The sequence below is a fragment of the Oreochromis niloticus genome, linkage group LG16, assembly GCF_001858045.2.
Source record: "Oreochromis niloticus isolate F11D_XX linkage group LG16, O_niloticus_UMD_NMBU, whole genome shotgun sequence".
NCBI classification, from domain to species: domain Eukaryota; kingdom Metazoa; phylum Chordata; class Actinopteri; order Cichliformes; family Cichlidae; genus Oreochromis; species Oreochromis niloticus.
In genome coordinates this window covers 31100512-31120734 of record NC_031987.2, presented here as the reverse complement: position 1 = coordinate 31120734, position 20223 = coordinate 31100512, and the positions used below count along the sequence as shown (strand labels likewise).

The 20223-nt window shown below is 40.2% G+C and overlaps 3 protein-coding genes across 8 annotated transcripts in view; 2 read left to right on the top strand and 1 right to left on the bottom strand.

Moving 5' to 3' along the window:
* Positions 1-1515, bottom strand: part of kdm6a (lysine (K)-specific demethylase 6A) — a 55273-nt gene extending 53758 nt beyond the window's left edge. The window contains exons 1-2 of one of the 4 annotated variants that reach the window (XM_025903557.1): positions 875-1515; positions 666-729 (exon numbers count right to left, since the gene is read on the bottom strand). In XM_025903557.1, coding sequence (XP_025759342.1) covers positions 666-729; positions 875-1044 — 234 coding nt within the window. In that variant the 5' untranslated portion in view covers positions 1045-1515. The remainder of the gene's footprint in view (positions 1-665; positions 730-874) is intronic. The other 3 variants (XM_025903556.1, XM_003449589.5, XM_013274018.3) reach the window with 3 other exon arrangements.
* Positions 1516-2405: 890 nt separating this feature from the next.
* On the top strand, positions 2406-5594 carry fundc1 (FUN14 domain containing 1). 2 transcript variants are annotated; one of them, XM_003449511.4, is made up of 5 exons: positions 2406-2553; positions 3024-3174; positions 4419-4494; positions 4581-4709; positions 4814-5594. In XM_003449511.4, the coding sequence occupies exons 1-5, from the start codon at positions 2484-2486 to the stop codon at positions 4889-4891; spliced, it is 504 nt and encodes a 167-aa protein (XP_003449559.2). In that variant the 5' UTR covers positions 2406-2483; the 3' UTR covers positions 4892-5594. The 2 variants fall into 2 exon arrangements, with proteins under 2 accessions (XP_003449559.2, XP_019208520.1); XM_019352975.2 differs by lacking the exon at positions 2406-2553 and adding an exon at positions 2561-2786.
* A 1051-nt stretch (positions 5595-6645) lies between these two features.
* On the top strand, positions 6646-18678 carry efhc2 (EF-hand domain (C-terminal) containing 2). Of its 2 annotated transcripts, XM_005475239.4 has the most exons (16): positions 6646-6825; positions 7083-7271; positions 7516-7666; positions 8733-8956; positions 9098-9349; positions 10018-10125; positions 11802-11940; positions 12643-12808; positions 12925-13067; positions 13205-13401; positions 13521-13654; positions 14427-14621; positions 15466-15558; positions 17137-17236; positions 17783-17867; positions 18478-18678. In XM_005475239.4, the coding sequence occupies exons 1-16, from the start codon at positions 6784-6786 to the stop codon at positions 18480-18482; spliced, it is 2223 nt and encodes a 740-aa protein (XP_005475296.1). In that variant the 5' UTR covers positions 6646-6783; the 3' UTR covers positions 18483-18678. The 2 variants fall into 2 exon arrangements, with proteins under 2 accessions (XP_005475296.1, XP_005475295.1); XM_005475238.3 differs by lacking the exon at positions 17783-17867 and having other exon boundaries at positions 6652-6825.
* Positions 18679-20223: the final 1545 nt, after the last annotated feature.

Sequence of the window (20223 nt, the reverse complement as noted above, 5' to 3'; positions counted from 1 at the left end):
GTCGGCGTTTACCGTATTACCAGGCTCGCTGTAATCCCTTTAGATTCAAAATACCGAGTTAGCTTGGTAGCAAAGTATTAAATTTGTTAGTCCTACAGTTTACAACGTGTGCTTGACTATCTAGCATTATTTAACTAGTAATAACCACTGTAATATTTTTTTTTCACCCATACACGTGCCTTCCACTTATTGTGAGTTTTGTTAAAAGAAATATTTTTGCTACGCCAAGTATGTTTTCAACACTCCATAAAACGCTATCATGTACATGGTTACCTACTCTCAACTACGGATGACACCACCGATTTGAGCAGGGTGGAGATTCCCATCTCCCTGCAATCGTACTGTAGCCCTGTCGGTTAGTTTGGGCATGTTTAATACTAAACATAGTAATAAACATAGCAGAAATACACTGGAGTTGGCTCGCTGTGTACCTGGCACTGTACGTGTTGTCTTGCGAATGCAATGATGTAAAACTGAGGGCTGGTTTGTACATTTAGCCCGCTGGTTCAGCTTCAAAGTTGGGGAAATTATGGTTTGTGTATGTCGCTGCTGGCCTTATAGCAAGAGTGGCGTTGGGGGATCTGTACCACTTATTTCATATGGGATATGCACTCGTCTGTGGAGATAACGGAGAGAGGCGACTGTGATCCTATTCTGTGGCATACCTTTAACAGCAAGGCCTTCGTTCTGGCGCCATCTTCTTGAAGCCTATGAAATCCAAACAGTGAACTGCAAGTAGAGGACAGACAACACAGGCGGTTCCGTATTACTTGGAGGGGAGGGGGGGCAATTGTTGTTTCCAACTGCGCGAAGAAAATTTATTATTGCAAAAAAACTAAGCGAATTAAACTATTTACACAATAGAGCGTCTAACCTGTCAATTCCGACCAAGCTCTCTTTCTCTTGCGCTGTTAGCTTCGGAAAGTCCTCTTCGATTTCAGTCGCTTTTCCCGACGCCATTTTCTCCTCGTCATTACCAGCAACGCCGAGACTCCGGGCAGCAGCAGAGGCAGCGGCGGTGAGCGACACTCCGCACGATTTCATGGAAAAGAACTGGGAAGATCAACGGCACCGAGCAACTCCGCCAAAATGCAGTCACAACGAAAGTGTTGCACACCTATCCAGGATTAAAACGGGGCGTAGTGTAATTCTTGCCAAATCCTCAAGGAAATGATCCCTTCAAGTTATCTTCCACACTCCTCATTGTACATCAAACTCAACGTGTATTCCAGTGCCAATTTATGCATGAAGTTGATGTAATGTTGGGTTTTAGGAGTGAGTGTTATTTGATAATATCTCAAACTTCCCCAACCATCGGCTCAAAGTTGTTGTAATTGTGTCACACAGGCAAACGCATGCCGCCACCTTCGACACGCCCTCTGCTCATTGTGCCCAATCAGCGCGCGGCATCCGCGGTCACGTGGTGGTCTCCTGTTGACGTGTTGCGAACACGCGCACGTACACATCAAATCTGCTTCCAAGTCCCGCCTCACGTCCTGCGATTGGTTCTTCAGGCTGTATTATGATTACGTAACTGTTTTTGTAGGTAACGTATTGGTTAAAATAGCTGTCATATGTGCCAAGGGTATTTGTTGCAACGTCGCACATGTACTTTTTGACTGATAGATGGATAGATAGATGGATAGATAGATGCTTATTAGCTCAAGAAACGGGGAACTCATTTTCATCCAAATAACACAAATAAACATGAATTTAAAAAATCAACGACTGAATAAACTGTGAAATGAACTCCATTGAAAGCAAACTAAAGTGACTAAATAGTCCAGAAAACTCTTAACTATTCCCTTTTTGAAGTTTTGTGCCGTGTTATCTATAATATTTGTGTTTTAAGCTTCAGGAGGACGTCAGCGAATGAACACAATGCCTTGCTGTTCCAAAAAAGATATTAAAAAATCCCCATAAAAATAAAAGCTATATAAAACACAATAATAATGTTTTAATATATTTACTATTTGTTTCTTTATTTTGTTTGTCTGTTTTGTCTTTCTCTACCACTAGGCACACCGGGTTATTTCGAAACAAATTCATCGATTTGGTCCATAAGCCACGGCAGGATTTCTTCTGCTAATTTAATAGTGCAAAAATAACCTAAATAAATGAAACCTGTTATTGTCAGGAATTGTTTTCCTAATATCGGTTAGAAAAATAGGGGGTTAACTTTTAGAAAACCATCTCCACTTGGAATGCACTCATTTAGAGTTATTCTTAAAAAACAAAATAGCCACGACCAAAACACCTTTAGCTGCCCATACCTGTGTCCTAACAACCTTCAGTGCAGTGTATTGGAGGTCACGCGAAACTTGGATGGAGTTGCGAGACTGGCAAAATCTCCAAATGTTTCATAAGAAAGAAAAACATGTATTATTGTTATCATTATTATTATTATTATTATTACATAACGTATAACGTTACATTATATGTAGGCCTGCCCATGTCTCGGTTTCTTTTTCACCGTCAAATTTATGCAAATGACGCCGGACGTGAAGGCAGCTGAGGACAGACCAGTGCACTCCAAAATGGCGAATAGCAAGGGTAAGGAGGCCTGTAATGTTATTGCATGTTGTTCGGATCCAGGACGGTCTCGACACCGTGGGTGCATTTAGTAACGTTCGCGTTGCTGCTACGAAGCCTTGAAGCCGTTTTCCCGTTTCCTCTGTGGCGCTGACTCTCTCTTGGGCCGCACCATTTACAGCTAGCATTAACTTTTCACCTGTTAGCTTTAGTTGTGTAGTCATGCTAAGTTATTGTTAGGCCCAGGAATTTTAGTAAGTTGTAATGGAGCCCGTAATGAAACTATTGGTATCTGCCTTTGTCATGATAGATCTTGTTAAGTAAAAAAGCAGGAAACTACTACAGTTTATAGTTGAGTAATGGATAATAGCGTCTAGAATCGTGTGTTGATTTTGTAGCATTAATGTAACTGTGCTTGTAAGGCTTGTCGCTGCTGCATTCATTGTTATTTCATGCTAGCTGTCTTTTATTTTTCCTTGTATGTACACAAGTGGAAGATGAGATTTACGACAAGGTCGTGGATCTGACAGAATACGCTAAACGTCAGCGATGGTGGAACCGCCTTTTCGGAAAGAATTCCGGCCCCATAGCTGAAAAATACTCTGTGGCTACACAGATTGCAATAGGTGGAGTGAGTGGATGGTAAATATTCTCATTAAAATGCATTATGCTGCCTTTAGCGTTCCTAGTTAAGCACTTCATGTAGTTGTAGTTCTAGTAAATATGAATGGCTGAGAAACACCCTAACGCAAAATTAGAAAATCTCAAGGTTAATTTAGATGGTTATAAATTGCTCTGTGTCTCATCTTGTTTACAGTATATTTTCTGTTGGCTGATTGGACACGGATGTCTTTATTTCTTAAAGTACTATGCAAAAATCTCTAGCCACCCCACATTTCCTTTGCTAGGAAAATATGAAATGTGTGCAGACATTATTTGAAACATGCAAACATATATGTCATACAGTATATAAAGCAAAACAGAGTTTATACAATACTAATGACCTTGAAAGTGATCAAGGTCATGAGTATTCTTCAACAGCCTGAAGTCTCCTCAGAAAGCTTTCGTCTAATTCCTTTAAGCACTCTTCAAAGATAGTTCTTCAAAGTTCTCCTTTGAATGCCTTTTGTTCCATTCTTTGTCATGATGATCTCACACTGCTTCAGTAATGTTGAGGTCCAGGCTTTGCACAATTGGTGGCTGACTGCGTTCCACCGTGTTTTTTGTTTGTTTTTTGGAGGGGGGGGGGATTCTATCCAGGTATACCTTTAGCAGCGTGTATGGCAGCAGTTTCATTATTTAGTTTCAGTTTCCAAATCAGACACTTTGGAGATGACATTGCATGGTGGATCAAAGAACTTTTACTGTGTTCATGAATTTATTACTTTTGACAAGCGATTTACAATCCAGTTCTTGTGTCATTTGGCATACCTCAGAACTTGGAAAGGAAAGTCCAAAGAAAAAACATTAAAAGAGCATCAGAAGGGCTGGAGAGCTACTGCTCAAGGCCACTTTAAAAAATGACCAGGAGGCCTGGCTCCTTGGAAGCAAAATATATTGAAATGAGGAGTAGCTCAAAACGTTTTGCACAGTATTGTATTACATATAGTGCATGCTCATCTCGCTGTTCACATGTTACTGTAGCAGAGAGACAAAATTGTATTTTGCCATCACTTAAGAAAACAAATTTCACACTCCCAACTTTATAACTCTGCAGTTAAGGTATCTTGCAAACAGTGTCTTAGTTATACTTTATCAGTGGGACCTTTCACATCATGCAAACCTTATGACAGTGAATGGCCACCTCACAATGGTCATTGTTAGGCTAACTTGTGTCATTATTATTGTTAGATCAGCTACTATGCTCTCTTTTCAATTTGCCTTAGGTGTGCAGGTTACCTCTTCCAGAAGGTTGGAAAAGTTGCTGCTACTGCAGTGGGGGGCGGTCTTCTGCTTTTACAGGTATTATTGCATCGCCCTGCATAAATATGTGCAGGTTAAGCTTTTCAACACGTTGACATTGTTTTCATGAATCTGTCTTTCTTCAGGTAGCTAACAACAGTGGTTATATCCAAGTGGACTGGAAGCGAGTAGAGAAGGATGTCAACAAAGCTAAGAAGCAGTTAAAGAAGGGAACAGATCAGGCAGTCCCTGAGCTCAACACATTTGTTGAGAAGGTAATTTTTTTGTGAGTTGTCTGGTTGATTGTGAGATCATTTTCACCCTCCCGTTACAATGAAAAAGCGACTGTGTCATATGAAATATGATTTGTATCTTTCAGTCCAGAGAGTTTGTGAAGAAAAACATTGTCGTCACAAGTGGCTTCATCGGAGGATTCCTTCTCGGCCTGGCATCTTAGGACCTACCGAATGAGAAGAGTGTATTATTGGGGGGTTTTTTGTGTTATGTTTCTGATGTTATAAAAAGCTATAGAGGATAATTATAAGTCTTTGCTTATAATTAGCAATATTATAATTAAGTTCTCAAGAGTTTTAACAGCAAGTGACCAACAGATACCAGTTTAGCTTGGAGCTCTGTGTTTTTACTTAAGCTGCATTGCAAACCCTTCTGTTTATAACATCGTACTTGCAAGTATTTTTGATATAGACGTGGGACTTATTTATTAGCCCAGAATGGCCGTCTTGAAACACTCCAGTTTTAACGCCAAATAATAATACATATCATGGAAATTAAATTAAAAAAGGAAACCCAACAGAATGTTTCTGTTATTATGTATTTATTAAAAAAACGGACAATGTTCCAGAAGGAAAGATTTCCCACTGTGGTTGTGCACAGTTGGGGCAAATAGATTTCAGTTCACCTACACATGGCAGGGGATGCATGTCTTTAGGGTATTCTATCAGTGCCACTGTTAATTTTTATATTTTGGTTCAACACGTTATAATCAATCATCTTCAAAGTAAACACTGGGTTACACCAGTCTTTGCAGTCTCTGTTTTTTTATGATCTATTATGTTTACCATCACTTTGGGTACTGAAGGCTGTGGTCTGACTATTATGTAAGTAAATAAAAATAAAGAAATATGTTGAATTGTGTCTAATTCAATTTACAGTGCAGTTTATTTAACTGTAAAGATGATGAAACCTAGTCTCTGATGCCTTTGAAGTCTGTTAGTATACATTCATCCATGCTTTGGTTCAATAATAATAATAATAATAATAATAAACTTTATTTATAAAGCACATTTAAAAACCAAGGGTATGCCAAGGTGCTTAACAAGTAACATAGAGAGTAGAAGGAAGATAATAGAAATAGGACCAAAGCAAGTACTAGGTATGCAAGCAGGTAGCTGTCACTGATACATAGGAAAGCAACAGGTACAGAGCAAACAAGAAATTAGAGCATAAAAGTGCATAATATAAAATCATAAAAATATTAACTAGAGCGAAAGGCAAGATTGAATAAGTGGGTTTTTAGTCGTGATTTGAACAGTGCAATGGAATCAGATGCGCGGAGGACAAGAGGAAGGGTATTCCACAGTACCGGGGCAGCCAGAGCAAACACGCGGTCACCCCGGGACTTCAGCCGAGATCTGGGTTGTGTCAGAAGTAGTTTACTTTCACTTGGATTTTGTAAAATGTTTCACATATAATTAGAAACAAAAATGAGCTGTTACTCTGGCCATTTATTTTTGTATGCCCTACAAGCATAATAGTTTACAGTTTATAAAGAAACAGGGTGTGTTATAATGTATTCTTAAGTCCAACTTTAATTTTTGCAGGATGTGTGTGGCATACATTAAATTATAATTTTTTTAGGTAGACTCAGAGGGCTTATAGATAGTGTAAAAGTTCCAGCAAGAATTATTTCCAAATCAGAATGTACAGTAAACTATAAACAGCAAGGTATTATTTACAGGGATAATTACTCAATTACCTTAGTAGAGGTGGTAAAAAATATACCAACTCTGATACTATTTGTAAACTTTAATATATAAATAGTACACAAGTACACAGTTTACTCTCTGTTGTACTTTTTAACTTGGAGGAAAAACAATGTATAATTTTTTTTTTAAATTTATTGGCTATGTTAGCATCAAAATATACGATGAACAGCAATAATTTGAATATTGTTATGAAAATAAAAATATTTTATTGGTTCTTTTTGTTGCTAAGAGACGTGTCCCCAATAGACGTTTCCATGGTAACAGACCAATAACAGACCGTTGGAACTTCAGGGCTGCTGAGTTTTATGGAGAAAGTAATCCAACAATTATAAGTATTACCACTATGGCTTTACCGTTTCTGCCAGGGAACTCTCCCAATGAAAGAGTAAGTTTAAGACACTTCGTATTTTTCTCGCAAATTACTGAGTTTCGTTAGCAGGCGACTTCCTTAGCTAGAAACTAACCCCAGGTCGCCTGTTAGCTAGAGAGCACTTAAGCTCAGATAAAAGTGGTTGTACGAGTGGGTGAGTGAGGTATGCTGTTTAGAAAGAGCTTTGAGTGCTCAGGCATATAAGAACCAGTCTATTTAACATGTTTTTAATAGAAAGTGCTCAGATATACTTTCTCCTTTCTGTACCACAGCTGGGGAAGGAGAAATTCCACAAATCCCAACATTTTGACTATTCCAGTGGAGTCCCTATGCTGGTTGGGTCTGAGAAGCCAGGCATTGGAGGAGAACATTTAGTTGGTCAGGAGATTAAATCAAAGTACTCCGTCTATCCTATAGGAAGTGGTACCGGTTTACCACCATGGGTAACCTTTGACAAACAGGTGAATAATAGAAACTGATTTTAATTGTCCACTCAGACAAACACAGACACGTATTATGGTATAGCTTTGTGTTATTTTTTTTACGTCTGTTATTAAGGTTTAAAGCTTCCAATAGCTTGTGTTACTCATTCAAGTAAAAAAAAAAAATAAAACCTGTTATTTTTTAAAGCCTGTCATCATTTCACTAACTAAACATTTGTCATTTGAGTAATTTTAGCCACAAAATATCACTTTGTCCTTCTAGGTTCTGTGTTTTGATGCATACTTCCAGGAGACTGTACCTGAGGCTCAGTCTGAGACGTACAGAATCAGAAAGTGTAAGATCTACTTCTTCCTGGAAGACGATACCATACAGGTTGTGGAGCCGGAGTACAAGAACAGTGGCATTCCCCAAGGTGTCTGTGATATAACAGGAAATATCTTGAGAATATTGCTTAAATTCAATTACAGCCTCAATAAATAAATAAATAAACAATTAGACACTATGCAAAATGTAAATGGAAACAGAATGCAATGAGTTGCAAATCTGATAAACTCACATTTTACTCATAATAAAAAGTTGAAACATTTTTAAGAAAAAAATAAGGTCACTTTGAATTTGATGGGCGGAAGATGAAGAAGAAGAGAAGACAGAAGAAAAGCTGTCCCATTCTTCTCTTATAGAATTATACCTATGAAAGTTGTTATAGAGGCAGTATGTGTTTTAGCAGTGTTTTGCAAGTATACAAGACCTTCACTGAAGACATCGTCTGGATGGGCGCATATGTTGCTCTAAAACTTGTATATGCATTTCAGCACTGATTGCACCTTTCCAGATGTGCACACTGCCAGTTCCATATTCACTAATGCACCCCCATACCAGCAAAGACGCAGGTTTCTGAAGTGAGGCTGATAACAACCTCTATGGTTCCTCTCATCTTTAGTCCCAAGGACACTGTGAAGAAATAAAAAATCAAATATTGCATTTTAATTTGTCTGACTACAGATGCAGTCTATTTTGCCTCTGTAAATTTTAAATGAGTGTTGGCTCAGAGAAGATGGTGGCGTTGTTCACATACAGTTTCTTCTCTGCATGATTGAGCTTTAACCGTTTCTGCCAACCATTTGTGGACAGTGAACAGCGATTTCTGGAAGTGTTCCTGAGCTGATGCAGTGATTTCCATGACAAAACCATGCCTGTATTAGATGCCTTCGGGGTGGCGATGATCATGGGCATTCAGCATTGATTTTCAGCTTTGTCTCTTGCAAAAAGACATTTCTTCAGACTGATATGGTTTTATGAGTTTGTCAATGATTGCATTCTGTTTTAATTTACATTCTACACAGCGTCCCAACTCTTTTGGGATTAGGTTTGGACTTTTGTTCATCTTCTGCTTTTTCCCAAGTGGCCCAAAAATGCAATATGATGAGAGTTTCCAGACCCGTTTGTTACCAATTCTGTGTTGGTGATCCCTGTCATAGGAACACTCATTCGTCGCCACCGTATCCCACTGCCTCCTCCAAATGAAGGCCAGTTCTACAACCTGTTCCATTTCAACATCAACCAACAGATGAAGCTGTACTCTCGCACGTTCACTGTGACTGACTGTGACGCTTTCACAAGGAACTTTCTGACAAAACGTGGGGTGCACGTAAATAACCCTACCACTGTACCTGAGGACCCCTACAGCAGCCTCCGGGAACAGGTGAGCATCCGAAATACATTTTTTGTTGTTTGTATTTTATTTCAACTCATATAACTCTGTCGAACTATATTTTAATCCTCCTTTATTTATTTATTTTTAAAGAAAGTTATAGTGAATAATTTATTTGTTTCACGCTCTCAGCTCAAAAAGAGTATGCAGCCGCTTCGGCCATATGAGAGACATGATACGCTGAAGCAGTTCTTGGACCATGACCGCAAAGTCCTGCGCTTCTACTGCTTCTGGGATGACTCACAGAGCATTTATGTTGACTTGCGGGAGCTCATACTGCACTACTTCCTGGTTGATGACACCATAGAGATCCGGGAGGTGATCCCCCCAAATTCTGGCAGAGACAAAGTGAACAAATTTCTTCGTCGCTGCAGACTACCTAAGGTAGGTAAGGCAGCGTGATAAGAGCGCGATAACAGCTGTCGAGAAATGAGAGAATAAGGAAGAAACGCACAGACAGGTTTATACAAAAGGGTAAATAAGGGCTTTTTTGAGCTTGAAGTTTTGCTATTTCTTTGTTTTAGTTAACATTTAAAGATGGTTACTCCTAACCTAAAGGCTTGCAGTGTCCCTCTTTCTGGTTGTGTTGCTTCTTTTCGTCTTCCTGCTTTCATGGAGACCTCATTCACTCTGACAGGACTGCTTTAGCACCCAGTTTCCCTCAAGCATGTAGGCTTTCTCCTCCAGTTACTGACTGACCAAGCCTAATTCATCCTGAAGGACATCCAGGCATCAATCATGTCAGTGTGTAACTATGTGTTTTCAGTCCAGTAACGTTGTTTGCTCCGATGCCTTTTTATTAAATGTCAGCCTTAAAGGTTGAGCAGACTTTGCCATCCAGTGGGAAATCACCGTGTCCTTAACGACAGATCTCGTTTCCTTCTTCAGTCTTATTTTGTTGATCTGCTTCTCCCTCTCTCTTTCAGTCTTTTATCCATCATTTTCTTTCTTTTACCAGTTGTGTGCATGCAGAATGGTATTTACTTATAAAGAGTATTTTTTGTTTAACAGTTTCTGTATTTTTCCTGTCCGCACTTGTTTTCCTTTTGCAGCATGTTCCAGCCAAAGTCAAGCAGCCTGGAGAGATAACAGACCGCACGGTGCTCAACGTGCTCACCTCCAGTACTATGGGAAATCGCTACATACTGGACAGCCTCAAAGTATGTCCTGTCTCAGCTATGCTCACACTACAAACATGCTAACGGGATGTTATTTGAGAGGTCACCGAGAGGCTAGGCAGTTAGCGAGATTTTCGTGAATCTCAGAGGTTAAGTCTAAAACGACCTATTAAGACACTCGATTAGAGTTAGAGGATAAAATATGCGTCGAATTACAATCCAGTAATCCAGTCTAGGGGAAGGCCGCTTCCTGTTTCAGTAAATACAATACTGCGCAAACCTCTTGTGTCACTCCTCATTCCCTCCATATTTTGCTAGGAAATTGGGAAATAGGGGCAATTTATTGAAACATGTACGTACATATGTGGAAATACAATATATAAGGCAAAAACAGAGGTTGTACAAGACCTTGAAAGTCAAAGTATGAATACCTTTATACTTCACAGTCTGAACTCTCTTAGGTGGGTTTTCTTCTAATTTCTCTAAGTATCCTTCAGGAATAGTTCTCAAAGACTTTCAAAGTTATTCTTTGGATGTTGGCTGCTTTTTGTTCTGTTCTCTGTGAAGATGATGCCACGCTGCTAAAATGATTCTGCTGAGGCCAGTCCATGACTGATAATGTTCCATTGTGTGTTTCTCTATTCAGATATGCTTTTACTGCATTGGCAGTGTCATGCTGAAAAAAAAAAAGCTGTTGCTAATCAAACATAGATTATGTTTGACCACACTTTTCTGTATTAAATAATAATTCCATCAATTTTCAGTTTTCTGGTCTTTGCAAATCACCATGTTGGTACAAAAATATTTTCTATGTAGAATAGAATAGAATAGAATAGAATAGAATAGCCTTTATTGTCATTGTACAGGGTACAACGAAATTGGAGTGCCACTCCCTTGGTGCAAAATACAATAATAAATATAAATGTAAAATATAAAAGGTACAATAAAACAATCGTAAGTACTCAAACAATAGTAAGTACGATGTCTGTCAAACTGTGTTATCTTTGGCATTTTTTACACATTCGGCTAAAAGTAATAGGAACAAACATGTTTATGTGTCAGTCCCATGGTAACAAAGTGCCTAAAGATATTTAAATTTGGTTCTTTGCTGAGTTGTGTGCTGTGTGTAGACACAACACTGATTCATCCCTTGAGTTAGGTGCATTAGGACAAAACACTGCATTTCTGACCATTTAAAAATATACAATAAAACTTGGCTCCTTGAAATCAAAACATGAAAAAAAAGGGTTTCCTCCATGCATAACATTTTTTTAATTCATAAAGGAAAGTCCTTCTAGCAAGTCCAGCTAATCAGCAGTCATCACGATAAAGCCTCCAGGTGCTGATTTTGAAGCTTAAATTAAAAACAAAAAGCTTATTCTAAGCTAATTTCATTTGTTACAGGATCAGTCTAATCAGAAATAAAAGGTTTCCTGACTTTGACCCAAGATAAGGTTTTAAAATGCTTCCACAGAGCGTTAATCTTATTCCACCATCTTTGCTGATATAATTTCTGCTGTGGATTTTAATTCAGGATTCTTCGATCACCATGTCCCACTCTTACAATGTCCCTGTATCCACTCAGCACCAGGCTCTTAATAGATATAACCATCCAATTCATGTGTGTTTAAGTAATTCAATTCAACAAGTAAGATTCTATATAAGTTTTTTTTGTTTACTCATTTCATTATCTCCATTATTTCCACTCTCACCTGCAGACCGGAGCTGTCCACGAGGAATTCTACAAGGACTGTGATTTGATCATAGGTGGGGAAGTGAATGTGTGGGGCAGGAGAGTAATCCTCGCTGACTGTGATGACTTCACCAAACACTACTACCACTCCAAATATGGCATAGGTAAGGTAAACACTACTGCAGTGCTGTTGATTTCTTTATTTCAGTATTACTACAAATGTTTGCATTGTTTCTTTGGACAGGATTGTCAACTGAAAAAAAAAATTAATTGCATTAAGTATACACCTATGGAATAAATGATGTAAGAAAATGCTTACAGTGACATATTTTTTCCTGGGGATTTTCACCTGTGTCTTGCATTGCATTAATCTGAACACTTGGGGGCAGTAAGAGCAAGCATCTGCCAAAGCCGTCCTTCTTGTGGAAGTGATTCCTGAATCCAATGGTACAGGATAGATTTGCTTGGATAATGAAGTCTTTCTGTCTATAGAGAGTGCTCCTTGCTTGATGCTTATTAGAAAAAAAGAAAGTGTTCAACACCATTGATGAACTGACAAAAGACACCTGGGCCTCCAGTTAAATTTAAAGGCACTTACTCCCCAGCAGGGAAAAACCTTATAGTATATCCTTGCTCTCTGCCACCCTGGGTAGGTTTTGGGGGCTTGCTGCATTAGTCACGGCAGGAAACAAGACAGAGGCCCCGCTGACAGGCCACTGTGATTGAAGTGTCCCGTCTTGCTCTGAGTAGTCAGGGGTCAGCTCAGGGATGGATTACCTGTTTCCTTGTGATCATTTAAGCTCTCCTCCTGGGTTTCTTTTCTTCTTTTAAGTGTTTTGTTTCTTCTTTCTCCCGCTTCCTCTCAGAGGACTTCACCCCGTTGCAATACAAAGCTCCACCAGCCCCTAAGCCCCTGAGACCTGTGCCCCCCTACAACGGCTTTGGCTCAGAGGAAGACTCACTGAGCTTCTGCCAGCGCCTCCTGCCCAAGCCGCCACGGAAAGACTTCCAGAAATTTATGGAGAAAGACAGGTTCGATGAGTTTAAGTCACTGTCACAATCAAATTAGTGAAAGGTTTTTATCTCTATCTCTCACTCTATATGTGTTAGTGCTAGCCCCGAACTCTACTGTGAGCCTGTCTCCACAGGTATGGCTTGGACAGTAAAGTGCTGAATTTCCAAGCTAAGATGATTACAGCTGATCCAGTTGACAGAGAGCGGGTTTTCATCATCTCCTTCTACCTCTCCGATGACACCATCAGTGTGTTTGAACGCCCACAGAAGAACTCAGGTAAAAACTTTCCGTCCTCATTTGCACCAGAGATACTCGTAGGACCTGAGATACAAAAAATGATTACCATCATGGTTCGGATACATGTAGTTAAGTATTACCGATGCTTTCTTTCTACACTCTGTCCCATCTTGTAGGTGTTCTTGGTGGTAAGTTTCTGGAGCGTGGTCGGGTAAAGAAGCCAGGCCAGGAGCTGTTTAAGAGTCAGCTGTCTCAGTACTTTACAGCTCAGGATCTGTATGTGGGAGGTACCCTCTGCCTTAACAGCATCAACTTCCAGCTTCTGGATGCTGATGAATACACATTCAAGTACATGGAGCAGCATGCTGAGGAGGTAAGGAGGAAAGATAACAAATCAGCACAAGCTGGTTTTAGTTTTTTGTCTCGGGGGCATGAACCAGGCCGCTTTTCCTTAAGTGCTATTAAGCATGTTTTCTGTGTTACCCTTTAAAGTTTCCCAGAGCCAACATGGGCATCATCATTAGCAAACTAAGGTCCCTTTCGGAGGAGAAACAGAGTGAGATAAGGAAGTTTCTGACTCTCAGTGACCCCAGCAACACTGGCTTCATCCCTTTTGAGTCGATAAGGTACAGTAATGAAGAAAAAACGCTTGCAGTTTAATCTCTAGCCTGCAAGTGTTGAAGTACGTGATCAATGTATTCAGTTCTACAAGGTGAAATTACTGCCAGCACCTCCTGTTAGCAGAGTACCGTAACTTGGACGACACTAAGAGAAGGGTTCTAGTTCCTAACCATAAAGTGATGAAAAGGACAGTTATTCAATACATATGTGGACAGTCAGGTGGCAGTGAGTTTAAATAGTGATTTACTGGAGACTAAGTTGTTTCTGTCCAATTCTAAGGATGTAAATATAATAAGTGACACATGAAAGCAAAGAGAAATCCTATGCACAATATATTAAGGGTGTTTTCACATCTGCAGGGTTTAGTCAGTTTAAATCGAATTCTAAGTCGAACTCTCTTTGTTTTATGGAAAATGGAGAATAAAACAGTTAGTATGGGCCAGCCATAAATTGAATGTAAGTTCTCCATGTTACCCACTCAGTGAGAACACAACCTCAACCTCTTTCCTCTATTTACTTTTGTTGCTCCAGACACATCTGACCAATAAGCGTGCTACACGTTCTCACATATTATGTAGCAACACATTTTGGTTCACTTCGAGTTCCCCTTCGAGTTTTATCTGGTAAACAGAAACCAGATCTTCAAGTTTACAGACTCATGGGCTGATTTGGACCAGAGTAAGTGAACCGTAGGTGTGAAAACAACCTTAAAGGATTGTGAGATGTGGGTTAGTTCATTGGTCATCAGTTTGTGTGTATTATTTTCTCCCCAAACAGGAGCCTGCTGCTGGGCCTGGACTGCGATCTGTCTGAGCACGAGGTGCTGGTGCTGGGCCGGTGTTTCTCAGAGCGCAAGCAGACCCAGGTGGACGTGGGCTTGATGCTGGCTGTGGCCCAGGACTTCCTCAAGAAGAAGGCCTTTGAAGAATTCCCTAAAATGGCCAGAGCATTTATGGATCAGGATCGACACAAGTAAGGCAAAATACTATTGCAGCATAAACACAAACACACACAGAAAAACACACAGGCAGATAACGTCACAACAAGGTATCAATTGTGCAGCCTGTAGCCCCCATACCTCTGAGCAACGATTAGTTCCAGCAATGTGAGAGCGGAGCATTGGAACCAGATGGATCCTTAAGACATGTTTAGGCCACTGCGCATGCACACACACACACACACACACACACACACACTATCCTGAGTCTATGTGTGTTTCTGATTGTGTATCACCTTGATTTTGTTTTTGTGCATAAAATCACATATTTAATGCGCACACACTGCTCATCCATTTGATAGGACCTTTAACTCACTTTTGCTGATTTGTTTATGTGACACAAGTATTGACACCCTTAATAGGCATCAATTTGTTCATCAGCATCCCTGTAATAAGTATGGCATGACAAGAACGGCGCCTCTGGACTCGCGGGCATTACTGTGGCTGTGGAGAATAAGTGTTCTTGCAGGACAGACATCCTCTGTTTTACACACATTGTCCAAACACGATATCACTTTAAACCGTTTTCCACTAGCACTGAATTTATGTCAGTCCTTATGGGAATTGCATGTACTTTATGTTAAACTAACAACAAAGGCCAGCTCATGTTGCTGCTGATGGCACATTGTCTCTGATGTAATGTACTGGCCTCTAACCAACATGTTTTGTTTTGTTTTTTTTTTTCTTTGAGCCTTTCTCAAATGTCTCTGACAAACAGCAGGCTCACAGCCAATGCGAGTCCGAACTGTAGTCTACTAACTGCAGCTTTTGGCTCTACCATATGTTGGATATGTTGTGATCTTGTTTTTTTTTCTTTAGGACACAACGTCTCTCCACAAAAGAGATAAGGACCATTTGTAAGGCTTTCCACCTTCCCGTGCCCAACAGCCTGCTCGAAGGTCTTCTCAGCAAGTAAGAGCCCACAAATCAGTTTAGAGTAGAGACCAGTTCAAGTGTCTGTGAAGGTTCTCAGTCATCCAGGTCATCGTAGTCAAAGGAGTTTGCAAAGAAAAGCGTCTGGACTTCTTTAAGTTGCTTGAAGACGTTTCACCTCTCATCCGAGAAGCTTCTTCAGTTCTAAGGTCAAATGGCCGAGAGTCCCAGATTTAAACCCAGTGGGAGTATCCCCCCCAAGGAGGGACAAAGGACCCCCTGGTGATCCTCTAATCACATGCGCCAAGGTGTGAAAGCGGGTGTTTCACAATGGGCTCACCTGAAACCCTGGCTGATTAGGTCCCACACCCGCTTTCACACCTTGGCGCATGTGATTAGAGGATCACCAGGGGGTCCTTTGTCCCTCCTTGGGGGGGATACTCCCACTGGGTTTAAATCTGGGACTCTCGGCCATTTGACCTTAGAACTGAAGAAGCTTCTCGGATGAGAGGTGAAACGTCTTCAAGCAACTTAAAGAAGTCCAGACGCTTTTCTTTGCAAACTCCTTTGAAGACCAGTTCAAGGTCCCCTCAAAAATTTCAGAACATTTTCAGAAGGCTTTTCAGAAAGATTTATTTTCACTGAGGTAAAGTGCAGTCCGCAGTTTGTGCCCAGTTCTTGTCATTAAAAAAAAATCTCTACCGAACTGAAAACCACAAAAATGAAGAAATGGTGCCTTGTTACAATCTTTTCAGGGACATTTCTTATAAATATTTAAAGGTGTGTTCTGACCAGAGTTGTTTTTTTTAATTGAAATTAAAATTTTGGTTTCTATTTTCAGTTGGTTTCCAGTGTGCGTTTGATTTTTTAGTTTCAGCCTAATAGTGTTTAGGCTCAGTTTAGTTTTTTTCTCTTTCATTTTTTATTATTTATATTGGGGGTATTTGACTGGGTAAGAAATATAAGACATCAAGCAGACATCCCAATCACAATCTGCACTAACATCTCCTGATGGTTGGGAAAACTTCATTTGACCATTTCTACATATTTTTGCTGCTTTTGTCAGCCCAGAATATTGTTTGGTAGTCTTTGTTTTCTCTGAAGTCTATATTGTTTATTTTTATTCCACATAAAAAAAAAAATCATACTTGGCTTTACAGTTGTGGTTACAAGTTGTGAAGAAAAGTTTTGAAGTAGTGCAGAGACAGTGCAGAAATATGGGTTAAACTTGGCCCAGGTGGTGTGAATACAGTCCAATATGCATCCATGCAAACTGAAAATATTTCAGCTTTCAACAAAAAATGTATGAAAGCCACAGAGATTCTGACTCGGACTGGATTTTCCAGAAGCCACAGACAAATAGAAAGTACATGATTATTGTAGCACCTTCATGGCAGCTGGAACTGAATAATTCAACCTCGCAGATCTTTGGGAAGAGTAAGCAAAAATTGCAGGGGTCTGATAATTAATGGGCATGTGTAATTCTATCTGTGAGTTACTCTTGGAAAGGAAGCAATTCTTAATTTTAAGTTTGCAAAATGGTCCAAAAAGCTCCAGCGACTGTGGCCATGAAGTACAAAAAAACGGTTTCTTATGTGGATGGTATCTTTTATCCAGGTTTGCAGATGGAGATGAGATTGACTACCATGCCTTCCTTGCTGGTATTAACTGGTTAGAGCACCCTGCTCCACCCGTGATGCCTGAAGACACCTTAAAGGTGAGAAAAAGGAGTAACTAATACAAATAAAGCAAGAAGAAATAGTCAATTCAGTGAGAGACAGTAAGTGATTTCACAGCATGTGCACAGATTTTTAAATAGGGGTAATTGAAAATGAGTTTAAGTTCTCCTCTAACCTGCGATCACTCAGTGGATAAGTGAGCCAAAGGCAGAATCAAGTGAGCGGAAAGGAACAGTCATCGGACAAGAAGAATCTGTGTGTGTGTGTGTCTGTGTGTGTGTGTAAGGCAAATGTCTTGAGAGAGACATACATACAGGGGTGGTCAAAAAGAAGTAGCTCTTCTCTTCTTCTCTCTTTTACTTGTATCTTTCCTGTGTAATACAAATTCAGCATGCTACGCTACAGCCAAATCTAAGCAGAAACAGGTGAGCAGGAGAGATATTCACCAGACTTGCGTGAATAGAACGAGAGTGAAGGAATCTGTGTATGTGCTCACGGTGTGTGTGTGTGTGTGTGTGTGTGTGTGTGTGTATACTGACACTGTGCTTAATTTATTCTCCATTTTCCTCTGCCATGGTTTCCAGCTGCTTATTGCCTCGCCGGCTTCTAAGCCCAAACTCATTGCTCAGTCTCTGCTCAACTACTCTGCCGTCCTAAAAAAGCTCCAAGGTAAACCCTCGAAGTGACCAAAAATGGCCACTGCACCTTTTTAACATTTTTTTAAGGTGTCAAAAACAACAGGAATGTCACGTTGGCAGGTCCAGACAAACTAACTTCTCCTTGGGTGCCTTTTTGGTATTTGCTGCATTCCAACTCGCTTTTTAGCATTGCTGATTTTCTTATTGCCTCTGCTGTTATCATTCTTTTGTTCTGTTCATTTTACTTTATCTTGGAAACAATTCAAAAAAAAGTGGAAAGTGCTAAATGGCACTTTTGTAAGCAGGATTTTCTTTTGTTTTCTAGGGTTTAATCAGTATAATGTAGGCAGCTGTAAAGACAGCCCTTAGTTTTCTTAACGTTTGAAAAAGCAGTGCTATTTTAAATAGCCCTTTTGCTACACTCTGAAATGTTTAATTTGTGTAAAAGTGCATAGTCAAGTCATAGTCCAGAGTCAAGCAAATAAAAGAACAATAAAGAAGAGCTTTATCACAGAGAAGCACAAACAGTCACAGAGGAGAGACAGAAATAGTAAAATAAAGCTGGACACCAGAATAATCAATTATTTACAACACTAAGTATTTGAATCTGCTCAAAGTGACGTGTGTGTTCCTGTTTCCAGTTTGAAGTCGATGTGGGGTTTGATGGTGGCGGAGCTGCCGTGAAAAACATCAACTACTCTGCCTTCCTGCAGGATGCATTCAGCTTGCCCTCCAACAGCAGTGACACCTCAGCATAGACACATACCCTTACCCCATGGACACAAACACACACACACACACACTGCTCATTCCTCAATTAAAGGACATGGTACATCACATAACCAGTCTCTGTGTTTTCATCATGGGTCAGAGTGGAGATGTGTAAAACCACAGGAGAAGTGGTATGTGTGCGTGTGTGTGTGTGTGTGTGTGTGTGCGTGCGTGTGTGTGTGTGTGTGCGTACAGTTTGGCAGCAGTGGTTCAAGCGCAAAGCTAAAACAATTGAGTTAACTGGAAAATTGGTGCTTTAGGGGAGAGAAGTTGTGAGAACACAGATGTTTTTTTATGTGCTTGCATGTGTTAGTGTGTGTTTGCGATTTGGTTTGAATTTAGCCAAGATATGGTTGAAAAACACATGCTGGGCAGAGCTCTGCTCACAAATATATTGATTAAACAGTATTACCTTTACAAGAAAAAGCTGACATTTGGCAGTCATTTTGTTAATGATACCAGGTAGTTATGTTGTGTCCGCCTTGCCAAATGATTAAATTAAAGGACAAGGACATAAAAATTTTAGGTAGTAAACTTTACTACAACGTGCTACACGTTGTTCAAAGTCATCAGTGATACTCCTAAACCTAACCCTGGGAATTCAGAACATGTAGTTAATGTTTTTATGAAATTCCTTTTCCAAGTCTTGGCAATGAGGGAAGTTCGAAAACAGTCTGACACACATCAGAAACTATTCACATTTTTACAGGGTTATGGTAGGGTTAGGTTTATCTGCTATGATGACTAAGCCCTCAGAGGTTTAAGCTGCTTTAACCCTTTGAGAGCTAAGGTTAAGCCTAATTACAGCTGCCGCAGCCTCTGCAAGCTGCTTCGCAACCCTACCTCTACCCCAGCTCTTCCATTTCATACGATTTTCTGACTTAATCAGTGTCATGCTTGTTGTCACTGATGCCTGCCAAAGATAAATTACTGCAGACACAGTGGTTAACACATTTGCCTTGCAGCAAGAAAGTCCTGAATTTGAATCCACCAGCTGGCTGACGCCTTTCTGTGTGGAGGTTGCACATTCTCCCTGCATGGGTTCTTCAATTCAATTCAATTCAATTCAATTTTATTTTATTTATATAGCGCCAAATCACAACAAAAGTCGCCTCAAGGTGCTTTATATACTTGGGTACTTGGGTTCTCTCCAAGTACGCTGGCTTCACCGCCCAGTGCTCCACCCAAGTCAGATTAACTGGTGTTCTAAACTGGCCATAGGTAGGAAAGCGAGTGTGAATGGTTGTCTGTCCGTTGGTTTTGATGACAGACTGGCAACCTGTCCAGGGTGTACCTTGGACTTACCTTGTGACAACTGGGATAGCCTCGAGCCCACTGGGACCCTGGCCTGGCTTTATGCAGTTACCATAAATTCATAAGAGGTGAAATGAAATGAATGACCTCAACCATACAGCTCTTTATTCAGTATGAACCTCCTAGTCACTGGACAACTTTTCTACCTTCTCTAGAGCTGTAGAAATAGCTGAGAAGACACTAAAATTCCCAACTTGGCTAAAGCATTCACTCGTGTCTTGGCAGTTGTTCTGGGTACTGGACACAAAATTATCAGCCCTCCTGTGAAATCAAAAGTTTTCACTGGGGGGCTGATAATTTTG

Bases quoted from the DNA above. Each gene is read 5' to 3' on its own strand.
- fundc1 (XM_003449511.4), top strand. From the start codon at position 2,484: ATGCAAATGACGCCGGACGTGAAGGCAGCTGAGGACAGACCAGTGCAC. The intron at 3,175-4,418 runs GTAAATATTCTC...AATTTGCCTTAG, and splicing joins ATAGGTGGAGTGAGTGGATG to GTGTGCAGGTTACCTCTTCC. The intron at 4,495-4,580 runs GTATTATTGCAT...GTCTTTCTTCAG, and splicing joins GCGGTCTTCTGCTTTTACAG to GTAGCTAACAACAGTGGTTA.
- efhc2 (XM_005475238.3), top strand. From the start codon at position 6,784: ATGGCTTTACCGTTTCTGCCAGGGAACTCTCCCAATGAAAGA. The intron at 12,809-12,924 runs GTTCGATGAGTT...CTGTCTCCACAG, and splicing joins AAATTTATGGAGAAAGACAG to GTATGGCTTGGACAGTAAAG. The intron at 13,655-14,426 runs GTACAGTAATGA...CTCCCCAAACAG, and splicing joins ATCCCTTTTGAGTCGATAAG to GAGCCTGCTGCTGGGCCTGG.